The 15,964-nt window shown below is 36.7% G+C and overlaps 1 protein-coding gene across 1 annotated transcript in view; it reads right to left on the bottom strand.

Annotated features, from left to right (window-relative positions):
- COG5 (component of oligomeric golgi complex 5) overlaps positions 1-15,964 on the bottom strand; it is a 354,058-nt gene that overhangs the window by 18,821 nt on the left and 319,273 nt on the right. The window contains exons 17-18 of the mRNA XM_051962639.1: positions 9,860-9,963; positions 3,016-3,253 (exon numbers count right to left, since the gene is read on the bottom strand). Of these exons, the coding sequence (XP_051818599.1) occupies positions 3,016-3,253; positions 9,860-9,963 (342 nt within the window). The remainder of the gene's footprint in view (positions 1-3,015; positions 3,254-9,859; positions 9,964-15,964) is intronic.

Below are 15,964 nucleotides of genomic sequence, written 5' to 3'. Positions count from 1 at the left end.
ATTATGCTATCCTAATATCACAGGATATTAGGATATCATATACTAATTCACCTTTTATGGATAAAGAAACCAAGAAAAGCTCAGAGAAGTTAAGCCATTAGATTAAGGTCATACAGCTAGTGATTAGAAGAGTTCCCTACTTTATGATTCCAGATCCAGTGATTTTTCTATTATCTGTCCTAAATTGCTCAAAATGCTGGTTTGGGTCAAAGTTTAGACTTCATAAATATTTTAAAATGTAAAAGTATTTTCCTTTGAGGCACCTGAAATTTATCTTTATGGTAAATTAAAAGGAAGCCTATAAAAAAACAATCAGAGGCCTACTATATTACAGGAATTAAACTATCTATCTTTACTGAGGCCTGGGTCAGAGTAGTAATGGTAGAGAGAAGGGAATGGATCACGAAGGACATGTCACACCCCTAGAATAGGAAGTTTTGCCTACTACACTCTGACCTTGTTTTATGCCTTTCAACAATGACCTTTAGTAATGAAGAGATTGAGAGGCTTTTGTAGCTCCCAGGTGAAGCCTGTTGCGAATACATTTAAGAGTTTGGATGATTCTGAAAGCTAAAGATGAACAATACAGGGAGCTTATCACTGCAATTCCATAGTGCCTATGAAACTATGCTGAACAGAGTCAGTGCTAAATAAAGGTTTGATGAATGAAAAAAACAAAAACAAAACCCGCTACAACACAATCCAAAGATACTCTGAATGCCTGTGAAGCTGGCTAATATTTGCAAAAGCTCTTTACTGAGCCCAAACATGACTTCCATCTGTCATTCTTGTGCCTGTGACCTACATGGGGCTCTACAAGTGAATACAAATGGCAGGAGGTTTCTAAAGTGGGTCACAGGAATAAATATGGGGATCTGATTAGCAGTAAGACACAACAAACAAACACACCTAGTCTGAGACTTTATAGCCTCACAAATCTGTCAAAGGGCTTACAGGTATACTCCAAGTTACTACTACCTGAGCACACAAAACTTTCAGGCAGACAATAAACAGATGGCTAAGTCTAACTGGGCACTGGTGATCACTATGAATTTCATTAAATACCACCAGGATATAGGAAAGGAGCAGGAAATATTTTGGATAAATGGGTCCAGAAAGAAACAAAGACAAAATAAATCTTGCACAATCCACTTTCTGCATGTCCCATTCATCTTCCTCCTTATCCAAGAGCTTAGCATTTCAATGTGTTCCTGAGAGTGTAGCTGGACTGTGGTGGAAATAGTTGAGGATGACCATTTCCCTCTTCAAACCTCCTGAGAAAATAAAGCCCCGGTTCCCCCTCCCTTCCCCATAAACCAAGATGATCCCATTCTTCCCTCTCCTAGAGCACTTCAGCTCCCGCCAACTTCTGCCTGGCTGCCACTTGAATTGGACTTCAAGTGCTGCCTCTAGCAATGGGAAGTCAAGAACCAGCTGGAGAAGAATGCATATGAGCTGGTGGGGAAAGGAGCCTAGAGGAGAGAAAATAAAAAAGGAAAAACAAAAAAAGGGAGGAAAGTGAAGGGGAAAGGAGAATAAAAAGCAATAATGATCATAACAATATATTTCTAATACATGATTAAGTGGATCCTGGATACATAAATCTATATTTTAAGGGGCACTTTGTGCAGACACTAATCAAACATGTATAAATTAAATTCTCTAAACCTGAAATCTGGTTCCAGTACTGCAGAAGGAAAGACATAAAAGAAATAAGGATTAAAAAAAAAAAAAGACGAGATATTCATATGTCAATTAAATGGCAGTAATTCACTTCAATTTTCATGCCTGGGCTATCGAGTCCTACTTTTTAAGGTAAACCTATTTTCTGTGGTACAGTAGCCTCGGGCTTATCATTTTAGAGGTGCAATTGGCAAATTGCTGGACAAATTAATATGCAAGGAAACCAGCCCCCTTGAAAATTAGGCTCTGAGATATTTCTCCTTTTGTAAATCATATAATGTATAATGGAAGGTTGAATTTGAAAATCATTTCTGCACGAGCATTCAGAGCCTCATCTTCTAGATACCAAAATAACAAACTAAGACATGCACTCAGAGGCACTTGGGAATAAATACTAAAATTAACATTTATGTTTCTTCATAAGCAGGGAGGAACTGGCAAATCATTATGAATAATCCATGTGAATAATTATTTAGACTAGTAAGGCTAAAAGCTTCCAAAGGCTTGAATACAAGTTTACTCCTGACACAGATTTTAACAAAAATCTTCGTTGACTCCAATTTTTTTAAAGAATGGTTGGGTTTGGAGTGTTTATCTTTTGAGCCTCTTACTATTATAGTTTTGTTGAATCCACTGCAATTTTTAAAAGGCAATTTCCTAATGAACTTATTATTATTCTGTCAGTTTAATGTCATCTCCCCTATGTATCACATAATTATTTCAAGGCAGGACATCAAGAAAATATATTATTCCTACTATTTTTTTTTCCAAATTAGGCATGGGCACAGAGAGATAAAATAATTAGTACTGAACATATCTGGCCTTCTGTTTATTCATCTAGAATGATCTAAAAATGGAATGGTCATGATGAGCAGGTTCTGAGATTTAAAAAACACATGAGAGCTCTTTGTACTTGCATGACAACAGGCAGTCCCTTCCCACTGGTTTAAAGTGTATCTTCTTGCCAACTACATAGATCAATCAGAACTGGTATTGTGAGACATTAAAGAAACAAAAACAACCACTGTGCTATGTTGAAAGGACAAGGCTGGTCTTAATATGGTATATGCAACTTCAGTTTAATCCTAAAATATTAAAAGATAACATTTAAAAATGCAATAAAAACATATCTGCCAAAAGAATGACTCCAGTTTGTTTTTTTAATTAGATTTCTACAGTCATTTTTTATTAGGCTACAAAGCTCTAAAAGTATAAGATGACAAAAATCTTAGATTTTTATAAAAAATATCAAGCTTAAAGCAGGAAACTGAGGCTTAAGTGAATTGTTTTTTCAAATCCAAATTTGAAAAAAGTCAGTCCTGTTCCATTTACCTGGGCAAAATCAGCAGCAAGTCGCATTTTTCCACCTTCACCAAGTGGCCTTAGAAGACTGGCATTACGAACAAAAAGTTCAATTGCTCTCTGGGCAATGGCTTCTGTGTTGTCAAAGACAAACTCTAAACATTCAAAGTGTCTAAAGTAGTCATTCATCACTCTGGCAATAAAACCTTGTAACTCCTTCATGTACAGAGAGCAAGGGACATCTGGTTTTCCTGAGCTAGGTAATGATCTGAAAAAGAAAGAATAACTATTTCAAGTATTGATCAATTAGTAAGAATTTCGTAATGCTTCTTAATTATCAAATATACATATATTCATAACTATAGTAGGCACCATGGGTACAAGGACAAAAAACAAGGAAAAAATGAAAAATCATTTAGTAAGCACTTCCTATGTGCAACACATTGTGCTAAATACTGGGGACCCAAATGGAAACCAGGGACAGTCACTGTTCTCAAAGGGGACACATTCCAACAAGTGAAGACAATAAGAGGAAGTTACAGCTGCAAAGCAGATTGAATGTAGCTGATTTAATGTCATTTCCATTCATAAAAACCATGATTTCTGATGTCAAAGCATTTGCTAGTGTCAAGGATTATGGTGGTGAGAATATTCTTCACTGGGTCTTCAGTAGCTGTGATTCCTAAAGAAGTAGGAACTGAAATGCTTGCAGAGGAAATTCCCAGCTTGTGTCTCCTTAATGGATCTTCCTTGGACTAAGGTTTTGGGGGTGGGCTGAAAGCAGGGCCATTAGCATGGCAGTGCTGTGGGGCTATTCCCAGAATCTTTGGCTTTATCTGCCTGTTGGTGGCAATTGATTCACGCGAGGGAATGGTCCCCTTTTTCACAAGGGCTGCTACTCTCAAGGACTTACAATATATTGGATGAAAAAACAGACTCATATATAAGTATGTGTAGAAGAAACATATATGAAATAAAAACAGGACAAATGCAGCAGTCTCTATTTAATCCTAATGGCAACAGGGAGACACTAGAGTTTATTGGAAATGACTTTGGTTAAGTCTGCCTTTGATGACAATTCCTTTGGCAATTGTGCAGAAGATAGACTGGAATGGCAAAAGAGTCGAGATAGTAGGGAGACCAATTAGGAGGCCAGTAGTCTCCTATGGTAGTCTTTGTCAAAAGGCTTGAACCAAGATGGTAGCTGTACAATGACAGAGAATAGGTAAAATTGAAGATATGTGGTTAGAAATGGGAGGTTTTGCTACAAACTTGATTTTAAAATCTAGAAAAACGAGGAGACAAACATAGCAGTGAGATTATAAATTTGAAAGACAGGAAGAATGGTAGTGCTTTCAATAGGAACAGGAAAACTTGGAAGAAAAGAGAGTTTAGGACAGAAAGATAACATCTTGAACTGACATTCTCTTATCTTTTTCTTCTAATGTTTCTGTCTTATATTATTATTTCTTTAATGGCATTAATGGTCCATTTTTTAAATTGCCATGAGTTGAGGACGTATAAAAGACTGCCCTGGCGCTATTATTTAAAATCTTGCTTTTGATATTAAAAAGATTGCTGAGGAAAGTTATAGAAAGTATTTGCCTAACAATCACTATGAATAAGAGAGATGAACATCTTTCTTTAATGATTTAAGTACAGTATTCACTAGATGACCTCTCAAGGAAATTCCAACCTTATAATTTTAAATCCCAACATTTTGCCTCCTAAGAAATGTATCTATAATGGTTCTTTGAATAGCATTTTATACATTTTGCAAAGAAGACAGTATTGCCTATTCCAAATATGTTTTTGGCAAAGATAGCTCAGTTCTAATCTTTAACGTCTTCTCTCTAGTAGAATTTTGACCATGGAATTATTAAAATAACATACACATGGAATATATTCCCTCCTCCCTATCCCAGACTCTTGAGGGGGTATGGTAAGTTTTTAATTTAGATCAACAGATAAAATCATGACAATGAAACATGGTATACCATGAGACAATTTCAGACAAGGCCAATATGTAGATTTGACAGTATTTATTTGTTACAAGGAAGGGCTTCTACTGAGTAGAAATTTTGGAGAATAATATAGTAAAGGGTGATTTGAGTGAAGAAAGAAAAGGAGGAAAAGTATCAATGGAATATTAAAAAAAACAAGAACGAAGAAGAAAGTTTAGAAGGGTACAAGGTCAAAGCAAGGCAATTTTGTTACAGCTGTGTTAAATTCTATATCTATTAAAAAATAAAAATTGAACTGTAATAGTTCAAAGTTACAAATGTATTTCTCTTTTCTATTCTTTATATATCAAAATGGAAAGAAAGAAACAAAAATTTATTAAGTGGTTACTATGTATCAGGAACTGTACTAAGCACTATGTAAATATTATCTTGTGTTGGTTAATTCATGATAGAAAATTTAAAGTAAAAATCAAATCTGATGCCTCAGAATAATATATATGTATATATGTACATATTATATATATATATATGTATATGTATGCATATCTCTATTTCTTTATGTTCATTCCATAAAGAATACATTAAAGGAATACAATATATTTATAAGAAATAAATTAAAACAAAAATTGTTTTTAAATTTTGTCAAAACAAAAATTAGTAAGTAGCTGGTAAAAATTAGTTAATCACAAATATTACTGTACAATGTTAAATATGTATATGTGTATATATATATATCTATATATATCTGTGTGTGTGTGTGTCTACACACACACACATAAAAACACACATATGCATATATAAATGTGTTATCCATGTTTGAAACAGTTGTGATAAAAATTGGTGAGGGACCATTCAAGCTATGGAAATGTAGAATCTGTGATGAAAACTTAAAAAACTAGGTTTCTGGCAATTTACTAGCTATCTTCAAGTACAGCAAAGATTATTGTAAGAAAAATGCTAACTGGTTGTTCTTTATCTCGAAAGGAGAAAACAAAAATAGAAGTTATGGATTTAAGTTATAACAAGAGGGACTTTGTCCTAATTGAAAAGCAGTGAAATGGCAAGACATAGATAGCACTCATTAGTCAGTGTTTCTCTCTCAAAAGAGATATTGCCAGTGTTGTTAATGCAAGTCTTTGGGGTGAACATCAGGACCTTGTTTTCTTTAGGATTTTTTTTAGCGCTAAACTAACTGAAAAAGGTTACTTTATATGTAATATATGTAATATGTATGTGTTTCAACAACACAGTTTATCTTAAAACAACTTTTGAATGATTTTCCTAGAGGACCAGAAAGATAATCTGGCACTAGCTACCACATCCAGAAGCCTGGTTGTATAATTAAATATATTATCATGGGAATCCCTTGAATCAATCAATGAAGCATCTATCATAGGCCATGTACTGCAGGAACTGTTTGGAGATTCCAGTGGAACACTTGGCATCTTGGTAAACTTTGGGGCCCATGTAAGGTATCTGCCAGAGTTGAGGTTCTAATGAAAATGGCAAAAGCTTGTTTTTAAACAATGATGTTATAAAGATAAGATGCCAAGTGATGAATGCTCCAAGAACAATGCTTCTTGCAATATTCCTGGAAGTCTGGGACAAAATAAAAGAAACCAAGTTTTTCTGCAGAAAGCTGCTCTAGAGAAGATCAATCAGCATCAGGCAAAGCTCTGAAGTTACTAACATTCACATCCTTTTAATGCTCAAACTTCCCATCCTGTGAGATAGCAAGTGTGCCGTTTTTAGATACCCAGCATCTTCTTGGTCTCTAACCCTCTCCATGGTATCAAAACAGAAAAGAACACACAAAATCATTTTATATTGGTGTGATAGAACAAATTTTAGTGTGAATAAGTTTTCGCCAACATATTATTTTAGCCAGGCATTTTCATTTTATTTCTAAGTGTGGAATAAAAGTTTTGGCCTTTGCTAAGAGAATTTTACACATTTATCAAGCAGATGCAAAAAATCCTTTTTGGACAGAAGCAAAAACAGTATTTCAGTGCTCTGGAAAACACCACAATCTTACCTTGACAAGGTAACCAAGAAAGGAATGTATATCAATGAGATATCCTTAAGAGTCTATGCTGAGCTAATATGAAGCAAGCTAGACTGGAGTAGTATTGCAAATAATACACTTTATTTGTAGTCAATACTAATGTGTGCCAGATACCATTCTAAATAGAACAAAGATGCAAAAAAAGATAGAGGATAGCTCTTGTCTTCAAAGAGCTCACTATCAAAGAGGAGAGACAACACATAAAAAGGAGCTGAAGGGATGGGGGTGGGGAAACTTCTCAGGGTTGGGGAATGATGGGAAATGGTCTGAGGAGTTCTGGGTTTCAGGTCAGATTTCATCTTACAGAATGTTAAGTTTCTAAAGATGGTGGAAGGTAAGCTAGATGAGAAATGATGAAATCTCTGGTTGCCCTCTTTAAGCAGAGTCTGGGGGGAGCTGCCAAATGTCTAACATTTCCCCGTTTTAAGCAGAAGAACAGAGGCCCAGGGGCAAAGGGGTGCTCAGAAGGACTGAGTTTCAGAGTTGATTTCATCTTGCAGAAAGATGAGTTTCTGGAGATCCTGACATCCAGATCAGCCAGAGAGGAAATGATGGAAACTAAAAATGGCTTGAGATACCAGTCTGGCATCTAGCACTCAAAGAAAGTGTGCTTTGCTCTATGCCCCAAGGACTGGGCCTACTCTATAGGGAAAAGAAGTATGACAAAGGCCACATTTCTCAAATAGAGGGCTGAGTCAAAAATAAAAGATGATGTTTACATTTATACTACAGGGTCAAACAATTTCTACAAGACAATTTGTGCAAATTCTAATGATTCTGGGCTCCTATATGGTCTTAGGAACAGTATCTTTCATTCCAAAGAAAGTCATGTAAAGGATCTCCATCGCAAACAATCAACAGGCAATCATCACTTTTGGGTCTCTTAGGGACAGTCCTAACTGGAGAAATGGAGTTGATCTTGGAGACCTTCATAAGGTTCCTTCCAGCCTGAAGTTTCTAACATCTTTCACTTGCAGAGCACACAACACTGTTCTGTCAACCATAAGTGACTCATTTCTGGCATGGTAAATAGAGGTTTGATAACAAAATTAGAGTATTTTTTCATGGTATGCTGAATCTAGGTTTAAAAAATCATCCAAATAATGAGCTCATTTGAGAAACTGGTTCATAACCAGCTACGCCCAGCAAAAGAACTCTGGGAGATGACTAAGAACATTACATTGAATTCCCAATCCCTATATTTTTGCACACCTGCATTTTTTGAGTTCCTTCACAGGCTAATTGTACAATATTTCAGAGTCTGATTCTTTTTGTACAGCAAAATAACGGTTTGGTCATGTATACTTATTGTGTATCTAATTTATATTTTAATATATTTAACATCTACTGGTCATCCTGCCATCTCGGGGAGGGGATGGAGGGAAGGAGGGGAAAAATTGGAACAAGAGGTTTGGCAATTGTCAATGCTGTAAATTACCCATACATATAATCTGTAAATAAAAGGCTATTAAAATTTTAAAAAGAGAGAGAGAGAGAGAGAGAGAGAGAGAGAGAGAGAGAGAGAGAGAGAGAGGAGAGAGAGAGAGAGAAGAAAAGAGAAGAGAGAGAGAGAGAGAGAGAGAGAAGAGAAGAGAAGAGAAGAGAAGAGAAGAGAAGAGAAGAAAGAGAAGAGAAGAGAAGAGAAGAGAAGAGAAGAGAAGAGAAGAGAAGAGAAGAGAAGAGAAGAGAAGAGAAGAGAAGAGAAGAGAGAGAACTTGCTTCATAACTGCTAAACTCTATGTGGTCAAGATATATCTAAGTAATAATTGCTCACCTGAAAATACCCTCATATCAGCAAGTACGTGAACAATTCCCTACTTTTCAAAAATAACCATTTTTAAGCCTCACTTTTTGCTTCCTCATTAGTTTGACTGGGAAGCCTCAGTGACTCAGTTTCTTATCAAACTGAAAGGAGGGAGGGGATATGAATGTTTGTAGATTAAATAGTTTAAAATTTTAAACTGCTTAAGGCTCTATAAGAAAGGCAGTTTAGAAATTTTCTTAGCAAAAAGGGCAGTTTTTTGATTCAAGTATGTTTTACTTCCCCTCTCTGTCCCCAGAAGCTTGAGTTAACCTGCTGTAGAGCAGTATTGCATAAATTCACCCAATTTCATGATCTCTACTACATTGCTTCTCTTTAAAATTGTAAGAAAAGATGTAATTTTAAACTATTTAATCTACAAACACTCATGAACCTAAAAAATTCTGGACATTCTGTAGTTTCTCTAGTAACTTAAAATATAGCTAAGACACATATATGTAAATAGGGAATAGTACAAAAACAGTACAAAATACAGGGTTGTATTTTAATGCCAAAATTGCCAAATGGATTCAGAAATGGAACGCTCATTATGTACTGGCGTCAGTCTAAGAAGATATCATAAGAGATATGAATCTTGGTCTAGGTTGTGAAGCAAATGCTAGATTTGTATTACTAGGGAGGAGGGAAAGCATTAGTTGAAATGACAGTAGTCTGTATTATGGGTTGAAATGAGAAAGGGGAATGTGGGATGGAGACTGATGAGAATTAAGACTACCTAAGTAAAACAGAGTCAGTTACCAGAAGACTTTTGAATACTAAGATGAAAATTCCAAGCTTAATCTGATGAAGATGGAGAGTCACTGTCAGTTCTTAATTAGAATAGTGATGTGACAAGTATTAAATAAGAAAAGTTAATTGAGCAGTAGTATGCCAGTAGGATTAGAGTAAAGAGAGAGATAAGCAATCAAGACCAGTTAAAGAAACTGGTTTTAATAGTTTAAGCATGAAATGATGAGAACCAGGATGAGGTTTGTGGCAGAACATAATATACAGAATATGCAGATTTTAATAACAAGTAATTACCCAGAAAAATCTTCCTGATGCATAGTGATGATTATGGCCTCTATTGAATCTCCCACTGAAGTCAGCAAAGGTTGCACAGCATTCCCCATAAGAGCATGGATTGTCTTTAAAAATAAAGAACAGGAATAAAACTGAGAAAAATCTACAAAGAAAACTGATAAGTAAAAAGAATTTTGGTTAAAAAGATTATTTTTTTAGGACAAAATTAAGATAATATAAATTTCCTAAATAGAAATTCCACTACCCTCCTTTTTTCTTCTGTCCACACTTTCTCCCTTGGAAATTTTATCTCCTCCTCATGGATTTCAAATCTATATAGCCAAGTCTAGTAAATAAGTTTAGTGAGTAAATCCACCAGAAGTTATTTCTGCTTATGCTATTCAACCTGGGTGTCTCAGTAGACCTATAAACTGTCCAAAACAAAACTTATCATCTTGCCCCCCAAATCTGCCCTAAGAGGCAGTAAAGCCACATAGTGAATTCAAGAGTGCTGGACTTGAGATCGAGAAGGCCAAAGTTTGAAAACGATTTCAGGTTCTTACCAGCTGTGTGACTCTCAGTAAGTGTGGTGTTCTTTTTCTTTTTTATAATATATGATGGTTCTCTCTGGGAGCAGGTTTCTCGGGGAGGTTTTCTGGAAGCAGCCTTAGTTTCAGTTAAAAGTAATAATCACTCCAAATGCAGCCAGCTGATAAAATGCAAGTGTTTATTTTCTCCTTCCTTGGGCCCGGTAGCTTTCTTAGAGGCCTATCTCTCTGCTTGGTTCCAAGAGCTCCCTCCGAATGTCTCCATATCCAAAGGTTTGTCTTTCAACCTCCAGCCAGCATAAAGGTGGAAAATGGAATGAATCTCTTGTCTCCTTGCCTGGGGCTGGGCAGCTTTTTGGAGAGCCTTTCAGACCAGCCTTGGTCTCAGTGGGAGAAGTGCAGTAGCCCAGCCACACAGTGGTGTGAGATGAAGTGAATGGATCTGTCTTGTCTCAGAGAGAGGGCTTGTGGGCTTCTGTATCTCCCAGAGTGCTCCTGGTTCTCAATCTCCCAGAGTGCCCTGTGGCCCTAAGAGCTTCTTGCTTATATGAGCTCTCTAAAGGTGTGAACACAAGCATTGTTTCTATCAGCTCCACTTAGTATCTTGTTTCTTCTGGCCCATAACATCTCCTTGTAAGATCAGATCAATCATACTGAACCATGTTAAATTAGATAATTATTGACTCTATCAACTCTAATGACTTAACACTTTGTAAGGATTCCAATATCTCCCCCTTTCTTTTGATTTAGAAGATAGGTGGTCATGACCTCCCTGACTTCTCAAGGAGGTGAGAACCCCCAAAAGAAGGTGATCATGCCTTCCCTGATTGCTCAAAAAAGAAGTGAAAATACCATAAAAAGAAGGTGGTCACACCCTCCCTGACATCTCAGGAAGGGAGATGAAAACACCAAAGGACATAGGAAGTCAAATCAGATTAGCGGGTTTCTGAAGGGGTTCACTTGAAACAGATATACATGGTATACATAAGTCCATCAATATGGGAGGCATTACACATAATTTACATAAGCACATAGCAATATAACACAGGCTAGTAGTGATGTAACAAATAACATGAATCAATATGAGAATTTATACCTGTCCATAAGTCCTAGAAATAGTCCAAAAGGAATCCATTGTCCATTAGTTCATGTACCAGGAATCCAATAATTCCTGCAAGCTTTGAAGTATTGCAATAGTCTCATCAACAATTTTTCATCTCAAGGAATCCAATGATTCCTGCTGGTTTTCAAGAACTGAAAGCTGAAGATTTTAAAGTTCTTTTAATAGTCTTATTGTCAGCCATGTTCTTTCAGTGTCAGATGTTTCTTAAATCTTCTCCTTTGTTTTTGAGGTTTTTCTCTTTTTCTGTTTCTCTCTGATGGACAAGGTGAATACGGCTTGCTGGCACCCATCTGATTCCTTCTCCACCTGTAGAGGTACAAACAAACCCTCTTCCCCAAGCAGTTAACCTATCTAACTCCCTTCTATTTACCACTTTGGGGATTTCTCCTTATCATCTGGTAATTACACTGGAACTGTTTTGCACTGGACACTGCTCTGTTGGGTTAAAAGGCCTGTATTCTCCCCAACTGTAATCCCTTGATGCTATCTCATTGCTTTTCTGTTGGTTGATCATGTAATCTCTTTCTGCCATGTGATTACTTTTAGGCTGATTGATCACATCAGAGTCCTGAATTTCTAAAATCTCTCTGGGTGTAACCTCAGCTGCCATCATGCCCCATCTGTCTTTTGATTGATACCTTGGAGCTGGGCCCTGCCTCTCATTTCTCTGGGTCACTCTACATTGAGAGGCCCAGTGAAAGCCTCGGTTGCATTTTGGACATGAGGTGTTGGGTTTTCTCTCACCCTGTCTTCTCACTCTATCTCCATATCTACAGTGAGCTCTAAGATGTCCAACTTTTCTACACTGAAAGTACCTACGAGTTTCTCTAGAAGTCCCTTGCCAAGAGGGACCCTGTCTTTCCATGTTCATCATAGTTTGGGTATAATAGTTTGTGCCCACTGTGGCACAGAGCCTTATGATCTCCTCTAAAGGAGCATCTTTGTCTAGTCCCCATATAATTCTTTTGCAAACCTCACTGGCATTTTCCTTACTCAAATGTCTGGTCATTATTTCTGTTGCTGCATTGTCTCCAATGGTTCTTATTACAGCTGTTTGCAAACGTCCCTCAAAATCAGCACTGGGACCTTGCTCTATTTTTGTAAAAGCTTTATTTCCATCTTTCTGTCCAGGGAGAGAATTCCAAGCTTTTACTGCAGCCTTAGAAATTTGCTCATATACTGTTATGGGATAATAAATCTATTCTGAATTCTCTCCATACTGATCTTCACCAGCTAGTTGGTCAAAAATGATTTATCCAATAGCTCCTGTTGCCTATTGCATTGGGCTTGAATCCTACATAATTCATGAAACTCCAAAAGCCACAATAAATTTTGTCCAGATTCTAAACATGTCTTTGCTATGGATTTCCAATCTTTCGGAGTTAAGATTTCATAAGACAAATTATCAAGTAACATCTTCACATAAGAGGATGTAGCCCCATAAAGAGTGCAACCCCTTTTTCAAATCTTTAATTTTTTTTCCAAATTAAAAGGAGTGTATTTTCTCTCTTTTTGACCTGAAGAGTCAATTTTTCAATCACAGGATATGCATTTATAAAATCAGATATATCTGCTCCTTCATTTTTTGCCTTAATTAATGCTTTTTCTAATCTTGTCATATTCTGCTTCACAGGAGATGCTGATTGTGTTTTTGCCTTTCTCCCTCCCCCTTCTTCTTCCACCCATGAAGGGTTAATTGAGGCGGGAAGGTCATGAGATGTGGAATGATCTAAATTCTCCTGCTATGAAGTATCATACTCAGAACTGTACTTAACTCCATTCTTATCTGATCCTTCCTGCTTTTCACCTAGTTTAGTTGGCACTTCTCTTTCTTGGTCTTTCTTCTTTTTCCTTATTTTAACACTTATAAAATTTCCTAAAGCCAGTTGTATTAAATTATATGTATTGAGTATGTCTTTGGAAATTGAGTCAGGTCCATTTTTAATTGTAGAATTGACAAAGATCCTCTCCTACTAATTTTTACTCATCTAGATCCAATTCTTTTTCCAGAGAGAAACAAGAACATATGTTCTTTACACTTTCTAAAAGTTCAGTGATCTGCTGTAAAATTATAATCAAATCTTGGCTTTCCATAATTTTGACAATGCTCTCTAAACATTTTCCTTGAACAGAAACAGAAGGCTGTTTTCTAAACATCTGTCCCATCTTAGATGAAATTCTACTTTAACTTTTTAAACAAAATTTCTTTTGGGTCAAGAAGACTTTTCCACTGGATTTAGGATCAGAAGCTTTTCCGCTGAATTCCGAATTCTATCAGTCCCACGTTCGGACACCAAAATGCGGTGTTTTTCTTCTTTAAAATATAAGATGATTCTCTCTGGGAACAGGTTTCTTGGGGAGGTTTTCTGGAGGCAGCCTTCGTTTCAGTTAAAACTAATAATCACCTCAAAATGCAGCCAGGTGTTAAAAGTTCAGATCTTTTATTGCTTCCTCCAAAATAGCCCGGTTAGTTTTCTTAGAAACCTATCTCTCTGCTTGGTTCCAAGAGCTTCCTCCAAATGTCTCCAAAGGTTTGTCCTTCAGCCTCCAGCCAGCACAAAGGTGGAAAATGGAATGAATCTCTTGTCTCCTTGCCTGGGGCTGGGCAGCTTTCTGGAGAGCCTTTCAGACCAGCCTTGGTCTCAGCGGGGGAAGTGCAGGAGCCCAGCCACCACAGTGGTGTGAGATGAAATGAATGAATCTGTCTTGCCTCCAAGAGAGAGCTTGTGGGCTTCTGTATCTCCCAGAGTGCTCCTGGCTCTCAATCTTCAAGAGTGCTCTGTGGCCCTAGGAGCTTCTTGCTTATATGAACTCTCTAAAGGTGTGAACACAAGCATTGTTTCTATCAGCTCCACTTAGTACCTTGTTTCTTCTGGCCATAACATCTCCTTGTAAGATCAGATCAATCATACCGAACTGTGCTAAATTAGATAATTATTGTCTCTATCAATCTTAAAGACTTAACAGCTTGTAAGGATTCTAACATCAGTAAGTCAACTTTTTTTCTGAGTTTCACTTTCCTTATTTGTAAAGTGGGGAAAATAATAGGACCAAAAATAAATGCTAGCATTTTAATAGAACTTTAAGATTTACAAAGAGCTTTACAAATAGTATCTCATTTTATGTTCTCAACAAACCTATGAGAGAGTTGCTTCTATAAGCAGGGTTATATAGTGAGTAAATGTCTGAGACAGCATTTGAACTTAGGTTTTCTTGACTCCGGGGCCAATTTTCTGCCCCTAGCTGCCTTTAGGTTCTGTGAGGATCAAATGAGATGCACCAGTAGTGTGGATCACAAATCTTCAAGCACAAGATAAATGTTAGCTTTATTACTATGGCTATCATTTCTGGAAATGATACCACCTCTACATTTCCAGCAACACATGCTTTTACTTGTATCAGTGGTATCTTTGACTGTTTTCTTCTTCTCAATGCTCATAATTTCTAAGTTACCAAGTTATGTCAATTCTGCCTTTCTCACACTGGTCCCTTTTTCAGACTTGCCGACTAGCACTCTAGTCTAGGCCTTCACCACCTCTTGCCTGGAATGTAATCATTTCTCAGACTTTAATCACTCTTCTACTAGTTTCTATATAGCTACCAAAGTAATCTTCCTAACTAACCTGATCATGTTGCTTTTCTCCCTATTTCATATAGGATAAAACAGAAACAGACACATATTCTTATATGACAATTATATATAGTCTTCTCTCAATCTCTAATCAGCCCAACTGTTATCTCACTCAAGTTCAAAAACCATTGAAAATTTTAGATCTTCAGAGTTTGGTTTTATCAGAAAAAGATCCTTTACTAAGGAAACCTTTAAGCTCTTTACCCCAGCTTTTTCCTCATGGAAACAGCAACCTGAGAATACTGTTCACCTGTTAGGAGGGCCAAAGGTCCCACAATTCTGTCTTACTCTCCCCAGTTGTGTCTCATAGTCTAGTCTCTCTCTATTTACAATTATGGGAAGATATTTTAGGGCAGACTAATTAGCAAATCCATTACTGAAATTTGTTCTTTTTGCCTCCAGAGAACAAAGCTAGGAGCAATGGGTGGAAGTTGAAAAAAGCCAAATTTAGTCTTGATGTCAGGAAAATTTTCCTAACAGTTAGAACCATTTAAATGTGGAATGGACAGCTTCAGCAGATAATGGGTTCCACCTCATTGGTGATTTTCAAGCAAAGGTTGGATGACTACCTGTCAGGTATAATTTTGTGGGTATTGTTTTCCCCTTCTTTCAGTTTTGGGTTGGACTACATGGTCATTTAGAACTCCCTCTAACTCAGAAGTTCTCTGATTTTTTAAAAATTATCTTTGTTTAGAGTTATGTGGTAAGATAAGACCAATTTCTAGCTTAAGACACAGCATCTTCACTAGAAGTATCAGTAGGCCTATGTTCTTTCAATTTTAATCTCATTCACTATTATCACTGGGAGACTTCAGCATATATTT

The sequence above is a fragment of the Antechinus flavipes genome, chromosome 5, assembly GCF_016432865.1.
Source record: "Antechinus flavipes isolate AdamAnt ecotype Samford, QLD, Australia chromosome 5, AdamAnt_v2, whole genome shotgun sequence".
Lineage (NCBI taxonomy): Eukaryota > Metazoa > Chordata > Mammalia > Dasyuromorphia > Dasyuridae > Antechinus > Antechinus flavipes.
The sequence above is the reverse complement of the archived record's forward strand: the minus strand, read 5'-3'. Positions and strand labels throughout refer to the sequence as shown.